Source organism: Giraffa tippelskirchi, chromosome 9 (genome assembly GCF_054371585.1).
Source record: "Giraffa tippelskirchi isolate mGirTip1 chromosome 9, T2T-mGirTip1v1.2.pri, whole genome shotgun sequence".
Classification (NCBI taxonomy): Eukaryota; Metazoa; Chordata; class Mammalia; order Artiodactyla; family Giraffidae; genus Giraffa; species Giraffa tippelskirchi.
The window spans coordinates 7,359,364-7,380,457 of NC_137283.1; the positions used below are offsets into that span (position 1 = coordinate 7,359,364).

General features: G+C 39.2%; 1 protein-coding gene across 15 annotated transcripts in view; it reads left to right on the forward strand.

The window, feature by feature from the left end:
• Window positions 1–21,094, forward strand: part of FBXL2 (F-box and leucine rich repeat protein 2) — a 91,813-nt gene that overhangs the window by 6,963 nt on the left and 63,756 nt on the right. For 14 of the 15 annotated variants that reach the window (XR_014064577.1, XR_014064575.1, XR_014064580.1 and 11 more), the window contains exon 2: window positions 10,981–11,042. Coding sequence is in view for 6 of the 15 variants with exons in the window: in XM_081527114.1 (XP_081383240.1) it covers window positions 10,981–11,042 (62 nt within the window). In the remaining 9 variants the exon portion in view is untranslated. Of the gene's footprint in view, window positions 1–10,980; window positions 11,043–11,181; window positions 11,276–21,094 lie in introns of all 15 variants that reach the window. The other variant, XM_081527120.1, reaches the window with a different exon arrangement.

Sequence of the window (21,094 nt, forward strand, 5' to 3'; positions counted from 1 at the left end):
CGGCGGCAGCAGGAGAGCTGAGAAATGTCCCTCTGTGGCTATCCAGGTTTCCAGTCAGGGAGGCAGCAGGCTTTCAGATGGCAGATAGAGGCAGAGAGAGAGATCTCCATGAGGCAGGGACAGCAGAGGGTGCCACAGCAGAGCCAGCTCCCCAGCTGCCAGCCAGAGTGGAAAGCAGACAGGGCTCTCAGCTTTCAGAAAGCTAGCACCTGGGTTGCAAAGCTGAAAGAGATCTGTGAAGTTTACCAGTGCTCAGATCCCAACTTCTGAAGGTGCATTTCTGATTGCACCCTAACAAAAATTTAAAGGCGATCTTGAACTGAATCTAACTAGTGCTATAACAAAACTGAAACCCAGATCAACTAGAAATTGAAAGGATTCAGTGCCCGCTACCTTCACTCTAAGCAACCTAATTGAAGGAGGAACTTTTCTTTATGGAGGGAAATGATTATACTTTAAAAAAACTTCAGGTATAGTTGGCATAATAACATAATAAAGTTGTACAACGTAATGATTTGAAATTTGTATGTATTGCAAAATGATCACTGTAATAAGTCTGGTTAACATCTGTCACCATACATAGTTATAGAATTTTTGTCTTGTGATGAGAATTTTTAAGATTACTCTCCTAGCACTTTCAGATATGCCAGACAGCATTATTAACTATAATTACCATGCTGTATGTTACATGCTCAGGGTTTATTCATTTTGTAGCTGGAAATTTGTGCCTTTTGACTGTCTTCAGCCATTTTGTCCACCCTCCCGTTCCCTATCTCTGGAATCATAAATCTGTTATCTGTGAGTTCATGTTTTAAAAAAGATTACACACCTAAGTCAGATCATTTATCTTTCAAAGTATTTGTCTTTCACTGTGTGACGTTGCAATTGGCATAGTGCCCCCAAAATCCTTCCGTGTTGTTGGCACGTGTCAAAATTTCCTGTTTTTAAATGGCTGAGTAATATTCCATTGTATATATCTATCATATTTCCTTATCTATTCATTTGTCAATAGGCAACCTATTTACGTGTCTTGACTTTTGTACATAATGCTTCAGTGAACATGGGAGCCCCTATCTCTTCAAATCATTGTTTTTGTTTTCTTCAGAAAAATACCTAAAAGTGGAATTCTTGGATCATAGGGTAGCTCTCTGTTTAATTTTTTTGGGAAACTCCATACTGTTTTCTACAGTGACTGCATCAGTTTAGATTCCCACCAACTGTGCATGAGGGTTCCCTTTCCTCCACATTCTCACTGCTTGTTATTTGTTGTCTCTTTAATAATATGCATTCTGATAGGTATCAGGTGGTATCTCATTTTGATTTGTATCAGTATTTGCCTGATGATTAGTGATGTTGAGGGCCTTTTCATGTTCTTGTTGGCCATATATGTGTCTTTGGAAAGATATCTGTATAGATCCTCTGCCCATTTTTTCATTAGATTTCTTGTTGAATATTAACTTCTTATTACATATGTTTTGCAGAATCATTCATAGATTGTATTTTTAGTTTGTTGGTGGTTTTCTTTGCTGCACAGAGCATTTTAGTTTGATGTGGTCTGATGTATTTTTTGCTTTCGTGGCCTTACCTTTTGGTGTCAAGTCCAAAATCATCTCCATAACTTATGTCGAGGAGCTAACAGCCCTTTTTTTTTTTTTTTAATTTCTAGGAGTTTTATTTTTTTTCTAGGAGTTTTTTTCAAATCTTACATTCAAAGCTTACCATCCATTCTAAGTTAATTTTTGTGTATGGTGTAGGACAGGGGTCCACTTTCATTCTCTTGCAGGTGGCTGTTCAATTTTCTCAGCACCATTTATTGAAAAGACGATCTTTTTTTCCATGGTATATTCTTCCTTTGTCGTAGATTAATTGACCCATAAGTGTGTGGGTTTATTTCTGGCTTTCTTTTCTGTTCCATTGATCTGTGTGTATGTTTTTCTGCCAGTGCTATACTGTTTTGGTGATTGTATTGATAGCTTTGTAGTATAGTCAGAAGTCAGGGAGCTTGAATCCTCCAGTTCTGTTCTTTCCCAAGATAGTTTTGGCTATTTGTGTGTCTATATTCCCGTGCAAGTTCTGAGATTATTTTTTGCGGTTCTATGGAAAATCCCCTGATATATTTTGATGGGGATTGCATTCCGTCTGTAGGTTGTCTTGCATAGTATGGTCACTTTACCAACACTGATTCTTCTGTATAAAACATGACACGTTTTTTCATCTCTTTGTGTTGTCTTCAGTCTCTTCTGATAGTTTTATAGTCTTTTATAAACTTTCCAAGTACAGCTCTTTCACCTCCTTAGCTTTATTCATAGTTACCTAATAAAGGTGATTGATTCCTTAATTTCTTTTATAGTTTGCTGTTAGTGCATAGAAATGCAACAGATTTCTATATCTTGATTTGTATTCTGCAGATTTACCAGATTTGTTGATAAGCTTTAGTTGTTTTCTGGTGGCATCTTTCAGATTTTCTACATATAGTATCATGTAATCTACAAACAGTGACTATTTTATTTCTTCCTTACCATTTTGGATATATTTCTTTTTCTTGTCTGATTGCTGTGGCTAGGACTGCCAATACTCTGTTGAATAAAAGTATTGAGAGTGGGCATCTTTGTTTTGTTTCTGATCTTAAAATGTTTTCAGCTTTTCACCATTGAGTATGATGTTAACTGTGGATTTGTCTTGTGTGGCCTTTATTATGTTGATGTATGTTCCCTCTCTGCACACTTTTGGGGAATTTTGATCATAAATTAATGTTGAATTTTGTCAAAAGCTTTTCCTGTGATTACTGCATAATCATACGGTTTTTATTCTTCAGCTTGTTAAGGTGGTGTATTACATTGATTTTTCAGATATTGAAAAATCCTTACATCCCTGGGATAAATCCTACTTGATTATGGTTTATGATTCTTTTAGTGTGTTGTTGGAATCAGTTTGCTGATGTTGTGTTGAAGATTTTTGCATTTATGTCCATCATTGATGTTGGCCTGTGAGTTTCTTGTTTCATGTCTTTGGTTCTAGTGTCAGGGTGATGAGGGCCTCATAGAATGAGTGTGTAAGTGTTCTTTCCTCTGCATATTGTGTGTGTGTGTGTGTGTGGGAGAGAATTGTTTAAGGATGGGTGTTAGTAAACTTTTCCCTAAACGTTTTGTAAGATTCACCTATGAAGCCATCTAGCCCTGGACTCCATAGCCCCCTGCCCCCCGCTGCACCGTGTGGCTTGTGGGAACTTAGCTACTAACACGGCATTGAACCTAGGCCTTGGCAGTGAAAGCACAGACCTGACCACTGGACCGCTGGGAATCCCCTGGTCTGGACTTTTCCTTGTTGATGATTTCTAAATTACTAATTCAGTTTCATTACTGGTAATTTGTCTATTCATATTTCCTGTTTCTTCCTGTTCAGTCTTGGGAGAGTGTACATTTATAAGAGTTTGACCATTTCTTCTAGGTTTTTCATTTTATTGGCATATAGTTGCTGTATTAGCCTCTTATGATCTTTTGTATTTCTGATCTTTTGTATTTGTAACTTCTTTTTCATTTCTGATTTATTGATTTTTTTTCTTGATGAATTTGGCTAAAGGTTTATCAATTTTGTTTACACTTGCAAAGAACCAGATTTTAGTTATGTTGATCTTTTCTGATTTTTTAAAGTCTGTTTCATTTATTTCCGCTGTGATCTTCATGATTTCTTTCCTTCTACTAACTTTGGGTTTTGTTTAGTCTTTGTTTTCTAGTTCCTTTAGGTGTACGGTTAGGTTGCTTGAGGTAAACTTGGCGTTGCTTTAAATTTCCCTCTTAGAACTGCTTTTGTCGCATCCCATAGGTTTTGGATCTTTGTGTTTTTATTTTTATTTGTCTTGTGATATTCTTGATTTTCTCTTTGTTTTCTTTAATGACCCATTGGTTGTTTCATAGCAAGTTGTTTAACCTCCCTGTGTTTGTGTTTTTTTATTCCTTGTAGTTGATTTCTAGTCTCATAGCATTGTGGTTGGAAAAGATACTTGATGTTATCTCAGTTTTCTTAAATTTACTGAGGCTTGTTTTATGGCCTTAACATGTGATCTGTCCTGGAGAATGTTCCATGTGCCCTTGAAAGACTGTGTATTCTGCTGCTTTTGGGTGGAATGCTCTGTATATATCAGTTAAGTCTATCACGTCTAATATGTCATTTAAGGCCAGTGTTTCCTTATTGATTTTCTCCCTGGATGATCATTGATATACATGGGGTGTTAAAGTTCCCTACTACTATTATGTTACTGTTGATTTCTTTTTTTATGTCTGCTAATATTTGATTTATGTATTAAGGTGCTCCTATGTTGGGAACATATATATTTATGAAGTTTGACATGAAAGTTGCTCAGTTGTGTCTGACTCTTTGCGACCCCATGGACTATACAGTCCATGGAATTCTCCAGGCCAGAATACTGGGTAGCCTTTCCCTTCTCCAGGGGATCTTCCCAACCCAGGGATCAAACCCAAGTGTCCCGCACTGCAGGCGGATTCCTTACCAGCTGAGCCACTGTTTTGTTCTTGGATTGAGTCCTTGATCATTGTGTAGTGTCCTTCTCTGTCGTTGTAACAGGCTCTATTTTGAGGACGTTTGCTTTGCCCCGTGTAAGTATTGCTACCCCAGCTTTGTTTTGATTTCTGTTTGCAGGGAATACCTTTTCTATCCCCTCGGTTTCAGTCTTTGTGTGTCTTTAGATCTGAAGCGAGTCTCTTGGGGGCAGCATAAATAAGGGGTTTGGTTTTGTATCCATTCAGCCCCTCTGTGTCTTTTGATTGGAACATATAGTCTGTTGCAGTTAAGATAATTGTGGATGCAAATGTTCTTACTGCCATTTTGTTCATTGTTTGGGGGTTGTTTTATCTTTTTCTTTTGTTCTTGTTATTTGATGACTATCTTTAGTGTTACGTTCATATATTTCCTTTTAAAAAATATTTATTTGGCTGCACTGGGTCTTAGTTGTGGCGTGCAGGATCTTCTTTGCATCATGCGGAATCTCCCGTTGCAGCGCACGGACTCTCTAGTTGTGGTGCTTAGGCTCAGGAGTTGTGGCGCACAGGCTCTCTCTGGGGCACACGGGCTCCGGAGGGCACAGGCTCAGTAGTTGTGCCACGTGGGGATCAAAGTTGTGTCCCCTTCATTGCAAGATGGATTCTTAACCACTGGACCACCAGAGGTCCCTTTTTCTTTGTGCATGTGTGTATGTATGTGTGTGTGTGTGTATTAGGTTTTTTGGTTTGTGGTTATTGTGAGGTTTTTTTAATATAGCAATCTTTATATATGTGATTATTTTAAGTTGATCTCTTACTTTCAAATGCATTTTTAAAAATCCTCATGATTACTGTTTTTTATATCATACCTTTCATTTAATTGTTTTGTGTATCCCTTTAGATGATTTTGCTGTTTTTGATTTTTAACCTTCCTTCTCACTTTGTGCATGGTTGATTCTCTACCTTTGCTGTATGTGTGCCTTTACCGGTGACCTTTTTCATTTTGTAGTTTTCATGTTTCCAACTGGAGCCCTTCTCTTTTCACCTTGAGTAGTTCCTTTAGTATTTGATATAAAGCTGGTTTGGTGGTGCTGAACTCTCTTAACTTTTGCTTGTTGATAAACCTTTTGTTCTTTCCATCAAATCTGAAGGAGAGCCTTGCTGGGTATTCTTGGTTGTAGGTTCTTCAATTTCATCATTTAAAATATGTCACTCTTCTGGCGAGCAGAGTCTCTGCTGAAAAGTCAGATGATAACCTTATGGGAGTGCCCCTGCTTTACCCTTGCTGCTTTTAAGATTCTCTCTTTATCTTTAATTTTTGTCGTTTTAATTACAATGTTTCTTGGTGTGTTCTTCTTTGGGTTTATCCTGTATGGAACTCTCTGCCCTTCCTGAACTTGGATAAGTGTTTCCTTCCCCAGTTTATAGAAGTTTTCAGCTATTATTTTTTCAGATATGTTCAACCTTTTTTTTTTTTTCTTCCAATTTCTTTTCTCCTTTGGGACCCCTATAATGTGAATATTAGTGTTCTTGATATTGTCCCAGAGGTCTCTTAAGCTGTCTTCATTTAAAAAATTTTTTCTGTTCAGTGGCCATGATTTCCACAGCTCTGTCTTCCAGCTTGCTGATCCATTGTTCTGTATGTTTTAGTCTACTGTTGATTCCTTCCAATATATTTTTATTTTTAAAAATTAAAAAAAAAAATTAATTGGTAGAAAATTGCTTTACAATGTGTTGGTTTCTGCCGTATGATGTGAATCTCTCATGATCACGTATATATCCTCTTCCTTTTGAGCCTCCGCCGCACCACCGTGCTCCCCCCAATCCTACCCCTCTAAGTCACCACAGAGTGCCAGGTTGGGCTCCCTGTGTTACAGAGCAACTTCCTACTAACTATTTTACACAGATAATGTGTATATGTCAAGGCTACTTTCTTAGTTCGTCCCACCCTCACCTTCCCCCACTGTGTCCACATGTCCATTCTCTACTAGGCTCATCAGTACGATTTTTCTGTTAGATTGGTGCAAAAGTAATTATGGTTTCAGATCCTGAATTTTAAATCATCATAACTAGGCTCAAACACATCTTTATTGTATAGAAACCATGACAATCAAGACATTTTTGCAAATGAGAAATGTTTGTTTATTCCTATAGCATAAAAAATCTGTGCTTCCAGATATGATGAACTCTTGGAAAGCTTTTTCTGCATCCTCCTGGTTGTGGAAGTGTTTTCCCTGAAAAAAGCTGTTGAGATGCTTGCAGAAGTGGTGGTCAGTTGGTGAAAGGTCAGGTGAATATGGCAGATGAGGCAAAACTTTATAGCACAATTCGTTCAACTTGCAACATGTTCATTATGTGACATGTGGTCGGGCACTGTTGTGGAGAAGAATGGGTGCCATTCTGTTGACCAGTGCCAATAGCAGGCGTTGCAATTTTTCATGCATCTCACTGGTTTACTGAGCATACTTCTCAGATGTAATGGTTTCACTGGGATTCAGAAAGCTATAGTGGATCAGACGGGCATCAGACCTCCAAACAGAGACCATGACCCATTTTTTGTTGCAAGTTTGGCTTTGGGAAGTGCCTTGGAGCTGCTTCTTGGTCCAGCCACTGAGCTGGTTGTCATATAAAATCCACTTTTCATCACATATCACAATCAGATCAAGAAATGATTCATTGTTGTTACATAGAATAAGAGAAGGTGACACTTTAAAAAATGATTTTTTTTTGATTTGTGGTCAGCTTATGAGGCATCCACTTATTAAGCTTTTTCACCTTTCCATTTTGCTTCAAATGCCAAATGACTGTAGAATGGTTGATGTTGAGTTCTTGGGCAACTTCCTGTATAGTTGTAAGAAGATCAGCTTTGATGATCCTCTGTTGATCATTGTCAACTTCTAATGGCCAGCCAGCACGCTTCTCATCTTCAAGACTCTCGTCTCCTTTGCAAAACTTCTTGAACCACCATTGCACTGTATGTTCATTAGCAGTTCCTGGTCTAGATGCATTGTTGATATTGCAAGTTGTCTCCACTGCTTTATAACCCATTTTGAACTCGAATAAGAAAATTGCTTGAATTTGCTGTTTCTCTAACATCATTACTGTAGGTCTAAAATACATATAACATAAACAGCAAGTAATAATTCATTAGCAAAAAGCATAAAGCAAGAATTGTGCATTGTGCATTAAAATGATGTATAACATAACCACATTTATACAAGAATGTATTCCAATATCTAATGGCAAAGTTCAACAATGCAAAACTGAAATTACTTTTGTACCAACCTGGTAGATTCCATATATGTGTGTTAATATGTGATACATGTTTTTCTGACTTACTGCACTCTGTATAAGGGGCTCTAGGTTCATCCACCTCACTAAATCCAACTCAAATTCATTCCTTTTTATGGCTGAGTAATAATCCACTGTATGTATGTATCACATCTTCTTTATCCATTCACTTTTAAATGTACATCTAGGTGGCTTCCGTGTCCTGCTGTTGTAAATATTGCTGCAGTGAACATTGGGGTACATGTGTCTTTTAGAATTGTGGTTTTCCTTCTAGTATATTTTTCATTTCAGCTATTGTATTCTTCATCTCTGTCTTTTTAGATATATATTTTCTCTTTGCTAAATATTTTTAACTTCTTGTTCTGTGCATCCGTTATTCCCCTGAGTTCTTTGATCATCTTTACAGTCATTACCCTGAACTCTGTTTTGGGTGGATTGCCTGTTTCCACTTCACTAAGTTCTTCTGGGGTTTTATCATGTTCCTTCATCTGGAGCATGTTTCTCGGTCACCTCATTTTGCCTAAGTTGCTATTTATATTTTCATGTGTCTGGTAGGTTAATACATATCTTGACCTTGGAGGAACTGTTCTGTACAAGATGTCCTGTGTTGTCACCAACCTGTATGCTCTAGAGGTTTCCCCTGTGAGGGCTGTGTGGGTCCTTCTGTTGTGGCAGGCTGACTGTGTGGGCAGTCTGGTGGGCTTGATTGGCCTCTACCCTAGTTGGTAAGCAGCCCATGCTTTATGAAGAGGCTGTTGGAGCTACAGGTTGGTGGGACCCAGTCACGAGGCAGCTGACTGCAGCACCCAGGAGGCCTGGGGCTAGCGCTTGTTCATTGGTGGGTCGGTGTGGTTAGGGTCCAGAAAACTCTGGGGCTGTTGTCCATTTACTACTGGTGGGTGAAACCAGGTTTTGGGTTTAATGCCAGACTACTTATGGTCAGAGTCAGGTCCTGGAGTCTGACTGTAGTGCCCAGGGATCACAGAGCTTGTGTCTAATAACTGATGTGTTGGGGGTGGTGTGGGAGGTGTTTCCTGACACAGTTAGGTATGGGGTCAGGGGCATTTTGAGGCTGTGCTGACCTGCTAGTAGGAAGGGTCAGGGCCAGCTGGTCCCAGGACAGGGTCTGGCCTGCCGTGGGCAGGCTGGCTCTGCAGACTGTGGCTCTCCTGCATCTAGTGTCTGCCCCCTGGTAGGTGAGGCTTGTCCAGAGCCTAGAGTAGATTCCTGGACAGTTTGGCTGGTGCCTGCCCATTGCAGGGTGAAGCTGGGTCCTGTCCCTGTGATGGGCAAGGCTGTGTCTAGAGGTAACTGGTCTCAGGAAGTTTTAGGCAGCCTGTCTGCTGATAGGTGGGGCTGTGTGCTGTCCGGTTGCTTTGCCTCAGGTGTCCGCGCACTGGTGCCTACAGGCTGCTGGATGGGCCAGGTTCCTCAGTGGGGCCTGCCACTGCCAGTGTTCACCCAACAGAAGGACCTCCCACGAATGGCCTCTGCCAGTGCCTTTGTCCCCAGGATGAGCCACAGCCCACCTTGCCCCACCTCTCCAAGAGACTCCCTAAGGCCCGTAGGTAGGGCTGGTCCTGGCTCCTGTCAAATGACTGCTTTTGCCCTGGGTTCTAGAACATGGCAGAGTTTGTGCGCTCCTTTTAGAGCCTAGTCTCTGTCTCCCTCAGTCCTTGGGACTCCCGAGGCTAAGCCCCACTGACCTTCACAGCCAGACTCTCTGGGGGTTTGTCTTCTTGCTGCCTGACCCCAGGGCTGTGGAGCCTGATATGGCGCCCAGCACCCTCACTCCTGTGGGAGAACTTCTGCAATATAATTACTCTCCAGTTTGTGGGTTGTCATCTCTGTGGTGAGGGACCTGGTTATATTGCTCCCTCCTACCTGCCTTGTTGTAGTTCCTTCTTTATGTCTTTAGTTACAGATTGTTTTCTGGTAGGTCCTGGTCTTTTTCATGGGTGGTTGTGATCTTGGTGTGGTTGTGAGAGGACGTAAGCTCACGGTCTTTCCGCTTTGCCATCTTGGCTGGTCTCTCCTCCCCTTCTGTCAATTTTTTCAAAGAAACAGCTCTTGTTTTCATTGATCTTTGTAAAGTTCTGGGGTTTTTACTCAAAATTATTTACTGTGAAATAACAAATTATGAGACATGGAAAGAAATAAAAAGTGTGGCACATGGTTAGGAGAAGAGCTAGAGAAACTGAGGCAGTGATGGGCCAGATGTTGAACGGTTGGAATGGATGAACAGTTAGAAAACTTTAACAGGAAAATGGAAGACTATAAAAAGATCTAACTGGGAATGCCAGAAATGATAGTACCATGTTAGAAGTTAAGTATTCATTTGATGGGCATAACAGCAGACTGGACATAGTTGGCAGACCCCAAGATGAATAGGTACAAAGCTGAGAAACGTTGCTAACTCAGCACTGTTAAATCTTCTAGTTCATGAACATGTGTTTCAGTTTAAGTCTAATTACTCACAACAGTGTTTAGTCTAAGTTTTCAATATATAATATCACATATTTCTTAAATGTATTCCTAAATAGGTTTTTTCTTATGCTGTTATAAATGAGATTATTTTCTTAATTTCATTTTCAGGTTGTTCATTGCTAATGTATGGAAATACAAATTATTTTTGTATAAATCCATGGTGTATTTGTATGTTAAATCTTTCAACCTTGCTGAATTCCATGATTAATAGCTTTTTATGTCTTTTTTCTAGAATTCTTAGTGTACAAGATCATGTCATCTGTAAACAGAAGTTGTTTTATTTCTTCCTTTTCAGTCAGCATGCCTTTTATTTATTTTCTTTGCTGAATAGCCTTGCCTGGAACCTCTAATACAATGTAGTATAGAAATGACTGTGTGTTAACTCTTGTCTAAATGTTTGCCATTCTTATTAAATGGTGTAGAATATAAACTGTTTTTATGTCTGTCAATATTGAAGAATACTTCATGAAATTGGTGTCATCATAATTATGGGATGGTGATCGGGGCCATTTAAAAATTTTTTTTTAATTGGTGGAAGATTGATTTACAGTTTTGTGTTGGTTTCTGCTCTACAGCAGCCTGAATCAGTCATAATTATATCCCTTCCTTCCTGAGCTTCCTTGGGGCCATTTTAATCTACAAAATGTGTAACTTTTTTTTGATTGATTGAGGAACATTTTAATAATTTCACTTTTTTTTCATTTAGGTTTTCTCAAATAATGATGAAGGCCTTATTAACAAAAAGTTACCCAAAGAACTTCTTTTGAGGTAAGTGTAGGTAAACTTTAAAGATTTCGTATATGATTTGGTCATCAAGTTCCAAGACAGTCTCCTTTCTCACTGTGAGTCCATAGCTTAGAAAAACAGACAGAATTAGCCTAACTGACTTTCTGTTTTTGTTTTATAGAATGCTGTTCAGCTTGTTGTTAAATTTTACTTGGTCTAATCCAGAATGTACTAAGTATGTACGTAGCATTGGTCTGGATTCTTTTTGTAATGTGGTAAGTATTGTAATAATCTTCAGTAGGTGACACTGTTTGGGTATCAGTAGATTATCCCAATGTAGTCAGTAACGCAAGGAGAGGTTATTAAGGCTGTGAGCTCCTGAAGTTATAGACATTTAGATGTTTTCTGATAAATTGATTTTAAAATAATTATACTACGTGTTCTTACTGAGCACTTAAAATGGTGTCAGCCCAAATATTGATGTTATCCATTTTATGAGACTTATGTGCTGAGTGACAGTACTATAGAACAGGCTTTTTGTTCTTTATTTTTAGCATTACAGAATATACAGGTAATAGTATTTTGCTTGGCATTTTGCCAAGTAAAGCTATCAACCAACACTTGTTGATCCTCAGAGACTGCAGTTTCCTTTCATACTCAGCAAGCATCAAGGAAACCTTATTTTAGTTTTGGATGTTATATTTTAATTGTTAAACAGTTAATACATGATTACATGATAATCTTATGAGTGGCATTTCCCAAACTTTTCATATCAGTAATGTTTCACAAAGCAAAACAAAAAACAGGTTTTGTGATCAATAAGTATGGGAAACACAAGGTAAACAAAACCAATTTCTTTACTGCATGCCCTCTCGGAGGCTTAATAGGCTAATATGCATGGTGATGCTCCCAGATGAATAACTGTGGCATTTCAAACTTACTGACCTTGGAACTCTTAATAATCCTTGGAAATTTTGGGGGGAGATGCTGACGTACAGTAAGAAATTGACCAGCTAACTCCATTCCCTGCCTGTGCTTAATCTCATTTTAACATATGGGGGATGAGTATGTGTGTTTTGTTTACATATTGGAGTTGCTCTGTAAATGCAGCCACCTCAGTGTTTTAGACTCCTGTTCTTGAGTCAGGAATGGGGTGAACTTAGTGTCTTGGGGTGATGATCACATTTTAGGGGCTTCAGGATGGCATTTCATTAGTCATCAGGTGTTGCCATGAGCTCATTCTGCTCAGTTAATAAAGAAAATTAAGTCATGGCAGAATCATATGAAAGATACAGCAATTATGTTTTATTTCAACAAAATAAATATTTGCTTGGCTAAGAGAGAATATTCTTTGGCTATAATGACCATTTTAAAGCTCCGAAAGTGGTAACAAGGAAGGAATGCTATGTTTATCGTATAAACCCGCAAGGTCCTGGTCAAGCCCAGTGAGCTGTTCGAACCAGCGTGGTGCGGGTGGGCCGGCTGTGACCGTGCCGCTGTAGGGGTGCCCTCCGCAACAGACCTCAGGGTGAGTGGCGGTTCCCAGAGTTGTGCAGTGCTTCATTCTTGGTCTGAACACTTTCCTAGCACAGACATCAAACCTTAATGTGAATATGTCATTTATACCCCAGGGGACTCACAACCAGCTTCAGGCCGACCCACATTAGTCAGTCAGCACTGGAGGGTGATTAAACTCCACCCTTCTCCTGAATACTGCTGCTCTTTGTGACTCAAGACTGCTAACTTAATATTTTTTCCCTTCTGGTAGAATTAGCTCTTACACTGTACTCAGCCATGGTACTGTTTCTACCTATTGACCAAAAGGGAGGAGGAGTTGGGGTGGGGAGCGCTTTGGAATTATATAACTTTCTGTGCTAGTGTGATTACTGAACTGCTGTTTTAGAAATTTTGATTCTTTTAAGGATCCATGATGGACTCAGCTTTCAAAAATCCTGGAGTTGCAGTTTTTGAATCATGCTAAGGCTCATACACAGATCATTTTTTAAAAAAGAATTGTCATTTGAGAGCAAATGTTCATAACATGTTTATTCGTAGATTTGCATTCCCACTTCTTTCCTTATTTTGGAGTCTGTAAGGGGAAGTTAAAATTGAAAGGACTGCCACGGTAGGCCTTCTCTGACTCTTGGGTCTCAGACCTAACTCTAGCCAGATTTTAATTTTTGTTGGCCTTTAAGTCATTTCCCTCATTTTACTCTCAGATTTTCTATTCTCAGTAGTAATAGCTTTTCCTTTCCCAGCTACCCTTTTTAAGCAGAAGTTTGAAGAGGAGTTTGAGCCAGGTTGCCGAAGCAGACATCTCTATCGTACGTTAATAGCACACGAAGTGAAGGAGCTGCAGAGTCCCCACCCCGTGGGCGTGTTGATTGCTTTTGCTAAGTTCAGTGATGTCTTCATACTTTCAGCCTGTCTTCGGCTTACATTTTTACTTCATATTGTGAACTTCTTTGTGACACAGCAGACTGTTGTTCTTGTTCTTATTGAATTCCTATTTACTTTCCATCTTCATCAATAGGTGTGAATTCTTTGACTTTCTGATAATCTTATTTACTTGCCACCAAGGTCATTTTCTCCTCTGCCATTTTTTACTGCATCTGTTACTACCCTCTTAAATTCTCTGCTTGCTTCCGTTACTGATCACATCCAGTGAAGTCTGAGCTTACTCTCTGCAGCCATTGACAGTCATAACCTAGAATTATGTACTCTGCATCACTTTATATCACTTTGAATCCAGTCAGAAAAATCTTGAGTTTTTTTAATCTGATCATCTTATTTCTAGTTTTAAGACCCCTCAATATTATGAATTCACAGACTCCTTCTGCTACCCATTTGTAGTTTATTACTTAACAAGCATTGCCAATTTTGCTCTTTCTGTCCTGCTTTCACTTATAAATTAAGGATGTTCAAGTTCTCCCTCTACCCTTCACACACACACAGTTCAACAAACAGCTTGTAATTTTGCTGTTCCTGGAGTCAGTTATATAATGCTTATAATAATGGAAATGTATAGTTTGTTATAAGCTCTGTATCTGTTGGTGAGTTGGGTTGTCCTTGCTTATACTTGTCTTCATTGTTATTGGATATATTACTTTTGGAGCTTGACTTGCTTGAGATTTCTACTCTCCCTATTTACTGCTTGTGTGACCTTAAGGTGACTTCACTCTCCAGGCCTAATTTCCCATATCTGTAATAGTAATAGTTCTTACTTTAAGGGGTTGTTGGTAGCTCTGAGCACCTGGCATTCAATAAATGTTTTATTATTATATAATATCAATTTTGGATGTCTGAATACTTAATAAATACTGTTGACAGTACAGTTAGTTTTAATACAAACAGTTGATAAAAGCAGGCTATCCTGATATGCATCTTAACATATGCTACTGCTAATGATCTCAGTAAAGGACCTGATTATTAAGCAAGTTAATATGACCTAGTGCTTCATTTCATCAACTTGCACTAATTTAATCTCAATAGAAATTGCACACTACCATCTGACATGAAGCTGACAACTTTTGGCACTTGAGCAGAGTAGCGGTGGTAATTATGACAACTGATAATTATTTCGTATTATCAAGAAGGCAGTCTCTTGGAAAGAACCATTCCTTTTTTGAGAAAAGCAGTCTGGCGTGAGCAAGTATTGGCCCACAATTCAGGTTTCAAACTGTAAGATTAATTTGTTTGACCTTAAGTTTTTACTTCTCTTATGGGCTTCCCAGGTAGCTCAAACAGTAAAGAATCTGCCTGCAGTGTGGGAGATCTGGTTTGATCCCTGGGCTGGGAAAATCCCCTGGAGGAGGGCATGGCAACCCACTCCAGTATTCTTGCCTGGAGAATCCCATGGACAGAGGAGCCTGGTGGGCTACAGTCCACGGGGCCACAAAGAATAGGACATGACTGAGCGACTGACACACACACACGTATGTGGTGGTTTTCAGATTTTAGTGATGAAATGAAAACACATGTAAACAGCTTCATAGGAATAGGGAGTGCTACACGCAGTAAATATTTTAAAACATTTTGAGAAGACGTGGCTCTTGTTAGTAGTGAATAATAATGAAAGAAACCTTGTTAGACCTATTTTTAAAAACCAAATCACCATTATCTGTGTAATTTTCTTTCCTTTTAAAATGTATGTGGATCCATGACAAAATTAAGTCCTGAGTGTGTTTGTGGGCTTGATGAAGAAGGATTGATTGCCCCAAACAGAAGAGCTGAGCCTAATAATTTTGACAAATGGAATCAACTACATAATTACATATAATTTGGCAGTTTTACTAGTTTGCTAGGGGAAATTATAAAATAACTAGCACTTAAATTTTCAAATTTCCCTTTTCTAAAATGTATAAGCCAATTCCATGAGTGAAAATATTTGTGGTTTTTGTTGTAATTATTAAGTTACATCCCAATGCCTATCTGTAATCAAGGGACCCTGGGGAGCAGTGCAGTAAAGGGCTCATTCCCCTTTGGGGCATCACTGAATGGGCGTTCTTGCCTGCTGGCTGGTTGTAGCACTCCATGGACTTTTTCAAGGACTCATACTTTCTGCTGTCTGTGATGCCTTTATATATATTTGAAGGCAACCAAACAGGTAAGATGCTCTTTTAGGGGTACATACTGCAAATTGGGCCTTCCTGGTGGCTCAGATGGTAAAGAATCCACCTGCAATGCAGGAGACCTGGATTCGGTCTCTGGGTCAGGAAGATCCCCTGGAGAAGGGAATGGCAACCCACTCCAATATTCCTGCCTGGAGAATTCCATGAACAGAGGAGCCTGGCAGGCTACAGTCCATGGGGTCGCAAAGAGTTGGACATGGCTGAGTGACTAACAAGTAGTTATAGAACTTCAAATACAGGTTTAAACATCTATGCAGATTTTTCTTTTTGTTAAAGAGTTGTGTTTTTTTTTTTCCCTTTTGGTTTGTTCATGTTTATTGTTGTTTTACCTTGTATGAGTCTATACAGGGCTGAATTAATGCATGTTGAAATTAGATGCAGACGCTTAAAGGCCCTTCCCTCTGTATACTATTATGTATTATTTTAGGGTTAGCATCTAAGTCCAAATCATGGCAGAGGCAAATTGTCCTCAGTCTAGGTTGGGGTTATGCTTACAATTAAAACTCTGATGATGCCTTTGGATTTTTAAATGTGCATTGGGGTGGCATGAAGCATGAATAGAACTCCACAGGTAAGGGTGAAACTAGTGCATTCTACTCTAGAACGTTATCCCTGGAAAGTTATGTTAGAGAACTGTTAATTTAAAAGCTGTGAATTCAGTAGTTACAACAGAAAAGATTGGCAAATTTGATTCTATGAGCAGTAAAATATGGCAAAATATACCATACCAAATATAAGCAGCATAGTGGCAGATGAAATAATTCAAATACACATTATAAGAGAAGGCTATCTTCCTCAACATATACACAAATTCTTAAAAATTATTAAGAAACAGATGGATCTGCTCTTAGAAAAATTTGAAGAGGGTCTGAACAAAGGAGGAAATACAAATTGTCAATAAATATATTGAGTTGAATTGCTAGAGGTCATAGGCTTGGAAGGTTGTTGTTGAGCTGTGAAAGACCCAGGATTCTTGGCCTCCGGAGGAGAGGAATTCAACCCGGGGCCAGTGACGAGGCTTGATTGCTCAGAGCTTTTGTGTAATAAAGTTTTATTAAAGTATAAAAGAGATAGAGAAAGCTTCTGACATAGACATCAGAAGGGGGCTGAAAGAGTGCTCCCCTGCTAGCCTTCAGCAGTATGTTATATACCTATCAGCAGACTGCTAATTAGAGAAAGGAAATGTCTCAAAATTCAGAGCGGCACCAGGCCCCTCACCCACAACATGCATTGAGATAATATTGGCACCAGGTGAGTCATCCCAGGCCATAAAATGATGGACATGAATCTTGAAGAGAGGCAGGTTTCTAAGTAAATACATAGTTTCATTAACATAGATCAGGAGAACAATGTATGAGTAAAACATACTGGTTTGTTGAGCCCTTATTGGTTCTGAGTCTTAAGAGGCACAGACTTGAAGAAAGACTAGGGTAAATACATAGTTCATTAACAAAGCTTAAGAAAAACATTTCTGTAAGAAAAACGCATTGGTTAGCTCAAGATTTGAGAAAAGTTAAGTTCAGGTGAAACTAGGTGTCTTAATGGTAACACGGCATTTTAAGAGAAACCTCCTTTTAATTGTGTATCGAGAAGGGAAAAAATCTGACACTTGTCGTTTGTCTCCTTCTGCCGCTTGAGAGAGAGAGAAACAACGTCTGATACTTGCGGCCTGTTTCCTCTGTTTGGAGACCCCTTAGGCTTCCTGCCTGTTTCCCTCTCAGGCTGTACAGATGTTTAACTTCATATAGTAATATTTGTTTTTCCAAAGTCTTATCAATTTGCATTCATATAGACAATGGATAAGAGACTCAGTTGAGTTGTTCTTTTCCAAAATGCTGTATGTGTCTTAAGTATAGACTGACATCTCATTGTGCTGTTGATTTGAATTTCCCTGAATTCTAATGATGTTAAGCATTGCTTATACATTTGTCACTCACATGTATTTCTTCTTGGGTGAGATGCATGTATATATTTTTTGCCTATTGCCTATAAAAAAAAACAATATTTTGCCTGTTGTTTATTATTGGTTTGTAGGAGTTTTCCTTCCCTTTCCTGTTTTTATTTATTTATAGTCTGTGTTGGGTCTTTGTTGCTGCTCCTGGGCTTCCTTTAGTTGTGGAGAGTGGGAGGCTGTTTGCTGGTTGCGGCGCGTGGGCTTATTGCCATGACTTCTCTTACTGCGGAGCCTGGGCTTCAGTAGCTGTGGCGCACTTGCTTAGTTGCTCTGAAGCACCTGGGATCTTCCTGGACCAGCGATCGAATCGGTGTCCCCTGCATTGCAAGGCAGATTCTGAACCACCGGACCACCAGGGAAGCCCCCCGATTCTTGTTCCTAATATTCCTGTATCCTCTACATTTTTTCATCCAGTTTTTTCAGGTATTGTCTCAATAATCTTTGTAAGAGGACAATTGCGGGTTTTAGTGATTAAAATGAGTATTTTATTCACTATGATTATTATTGCAGTTTTCTACTTTTTAACTTCTTTTTTATCTTACTAATTTTGCTTCTCTCCTGCTTAAAACTTTCCCTGTTGCCTTTACTGTAAAGTCCATGTAAATTGTTAAGACTTATTCTCCCAGAACTTTGCACTTACTATTTCTTACTGTATTTCATCTCTCACTCTTCTCCAACTTTCTTGTAACCTCTGATAGCTGATTCACTTCCACACCCTGAAAATGTCCTTTAATTTGTTCTCTCCCGTAGTCATTCTGCTTTCTTGCAAGTGCCAGTCTTAATTTATTTTTTATTGATGTGTAGTTGAACTACAGTGTTGTGTTAATTACTGCTGTACAGCAAAGAGATTCAGTTTATTTATATATATATATGTATACATACACACACACACACACACACGTATATATATATTCAGTTGTATATGCTTTGCAACACCATGGACTGTAGCCCGCCAGGCTCCTCTGTCCATGAGATTATCCAAGCAAGAATACCAGAGTGGGTTGGCATTTTCTCCTCCAGGGGAATAATAGACCATAATAGAAAAGAGTATGTACATTCTTTTTCATATTCTTTTCTATTGTGGTTTATCACAGGATATTGACTAGAGTTACCTCTGCTTTGCGGTGGGACCTTGTTGTTTATCCGTTCTGTATGTAATAGGTTGCACGTACTGATCCCACACTCCTAATCTCGCCCTCTCCCGCCCATCCCCCCTGGCAGCCACAAGTCTGTCCCCTATGTCCCCGATTCTGTTTCTGTGCATAGATAGGTTCATTTGTGTCAGACTTTCGATTCCACATATGTGATGTCACGTGGCATTTGTCTTCCTCTTTCTGACTCAGTTTGGTAGTCTCGGTTTGCACCCGTGTCACGGCGAAGGGCATTGTTTCATTCTTTTTTATTGCTGAGGAGTATTTCTTTGTATCTCTGTACCACATCGTCTTTATCCATTCATCTGTCAATGGACGTAATTCAGGTTGTCTTCATGTCTTGGTTATCGTGCACAGTACTGCTGTGAGCATAGGTGTACGTGTACCTTTTTGAATTATACTTTTGTCTGGATATATGCCCAGGAGTTGGATTGCTGGATCATATGGTCATTCTATTTTTAGTTTTGTGAGGAACTTCCATACTGTTTTCCACCGTAGCTGCACCGACTTACAGTTCCGCCAGCAGTGTAGGAGGGTTCCATTTTCTCCACACCCGCTCCGGTATTTGTTATTTGTAGAGAAGGCGCCAGTCTTTTGTTCACCCTGTCTTTGACCTAGTTCAGCCCAAGGCTTTGTCTAAGTTCAGGACCCTGTTCTCTCTTTCTTGAGTGTGTGTATAGGTTCTTTACACACTTTATAATTTCTTGTGTTTGTCCTGGACTTTATGTTGCATGATACAGTAAATCTAATGTTTAAAAAATTGAGATATAGTTGACACAGGTGTACAATATAATGATTTGATATTTGCACATACTGCAAAATGATCACCACATTGTCTCGTTAACATCTGTCACCACACATAGTTACAAAACTTTTTTTTTATGATGAGAACTTTTAAAATTTAATCCCTTAGCAACTTTTAAATATGAAATACAGTATTATTACCTATAATTACCATGCTGTGTATTACATCCCCGTAACATTTTCTTTGTAAGTGGAGTTGCGCCCTTTGGCCCCGCTCGCCCATTCCACTCACCCCTGTGCCTCTGGCAACCACACATCTGCTCTCTGTGTCTTTGCGCTCAGGTGCGTTTTTGTTTTTGTTTTCTAGATTCCACATATAAGTGAGATCATAAGGTATTTGTTTTTCTCTCTGTGACTTATTTCACTTAGCATAATACCCTCAAGGTCTGTCTGTGTTGTCACAAATGGCAGTTTTCATTCTTTTTTATGGCTGAATAATTTTCATATATCACACCACATCTCACATTTTTTGTTTTGCTTCTTTGGCTGTGCTGGGTCTTAGTTGCAGCACCCAGAATCTTTTCTTGTTATGGCATGTGGGATCTAGTTCCCTGACCAGGGATCAAACCCAGGCCCCCTGCATTGGGATCATGCAGTCTTAGCCACTGACCATGAGGGAAGTCCCCACATTTTTTAATTTGTTCATCCATTGATAGACAGGCACTGAAGTTGTTTCTATATCTTAGCTATTGTAAGTAATGCTGCAGTCAACATGGTAGCATGTATATCTTTTGGGTTATGCTTTCATTTTCTCCAGATAAATATCCCCGAGTAGAATTGCTGGATCATATGGTGGTTGTGTTTTGAATTTTTGAGGAGCTGCAGTGCTGGCACCCACAGTGGCTGCGCTGATTCACACGCCCACAATAGTGCCCAAGGTCTCCTTTTTCTCCGCATCCTCACGGCTGTTCCAGCAGGTGTGAGGTGTTATCTCACTGTGATTTTGATTTGTGTTACACTGAGGACTAGTCTTGTGGAGCACCTTTTCCAAGTGCCTCTTGGCCATTTGTGTGTCTTCTTTGGAAAAATTTCTACTTGGATCCTCTACTCATGATTAAATGTAATTCTTTGGTTTTTTTTTTTGCTGTTGGGTTGTATGAGTTCTCCGTGTATTGTATATGGTTTGCAAATATTTTCTCCTAGTCAGTAGGTTGCCTTTTCATTTTGTTGATGGTTTCCTTTGTTGTGCAGAAGTTTTCTAGTCTAATGTACTTCCTTTGTTTATTTTAGCTTTGGTTGCCTTTGCTTTGGGTGTCAAATCAAAAAAATCATTTCTAAGCCCTCGGTCAAGAAGCTCACTACCTATGTTTTCTTCCGGGAGTTTTATGGTTTTAGGTCGTATGTCTCAGTCTTTCATCCATTTTAATTTTTGTGGTTATAAGACAGTGGTCCAGTTCCATTCTTTTGCATGTGACTGTCCAGTTTTCCTAGCACCATTTATTGAAGAGGCTACTCTTTCCCCATTGTATATCTTGGGTCCTTTGTCATAAATGAATTGACCATATATGTATGGGTTTGTTCCTGGACCCTTTGTTGCTTCATTGATCTGTGTAT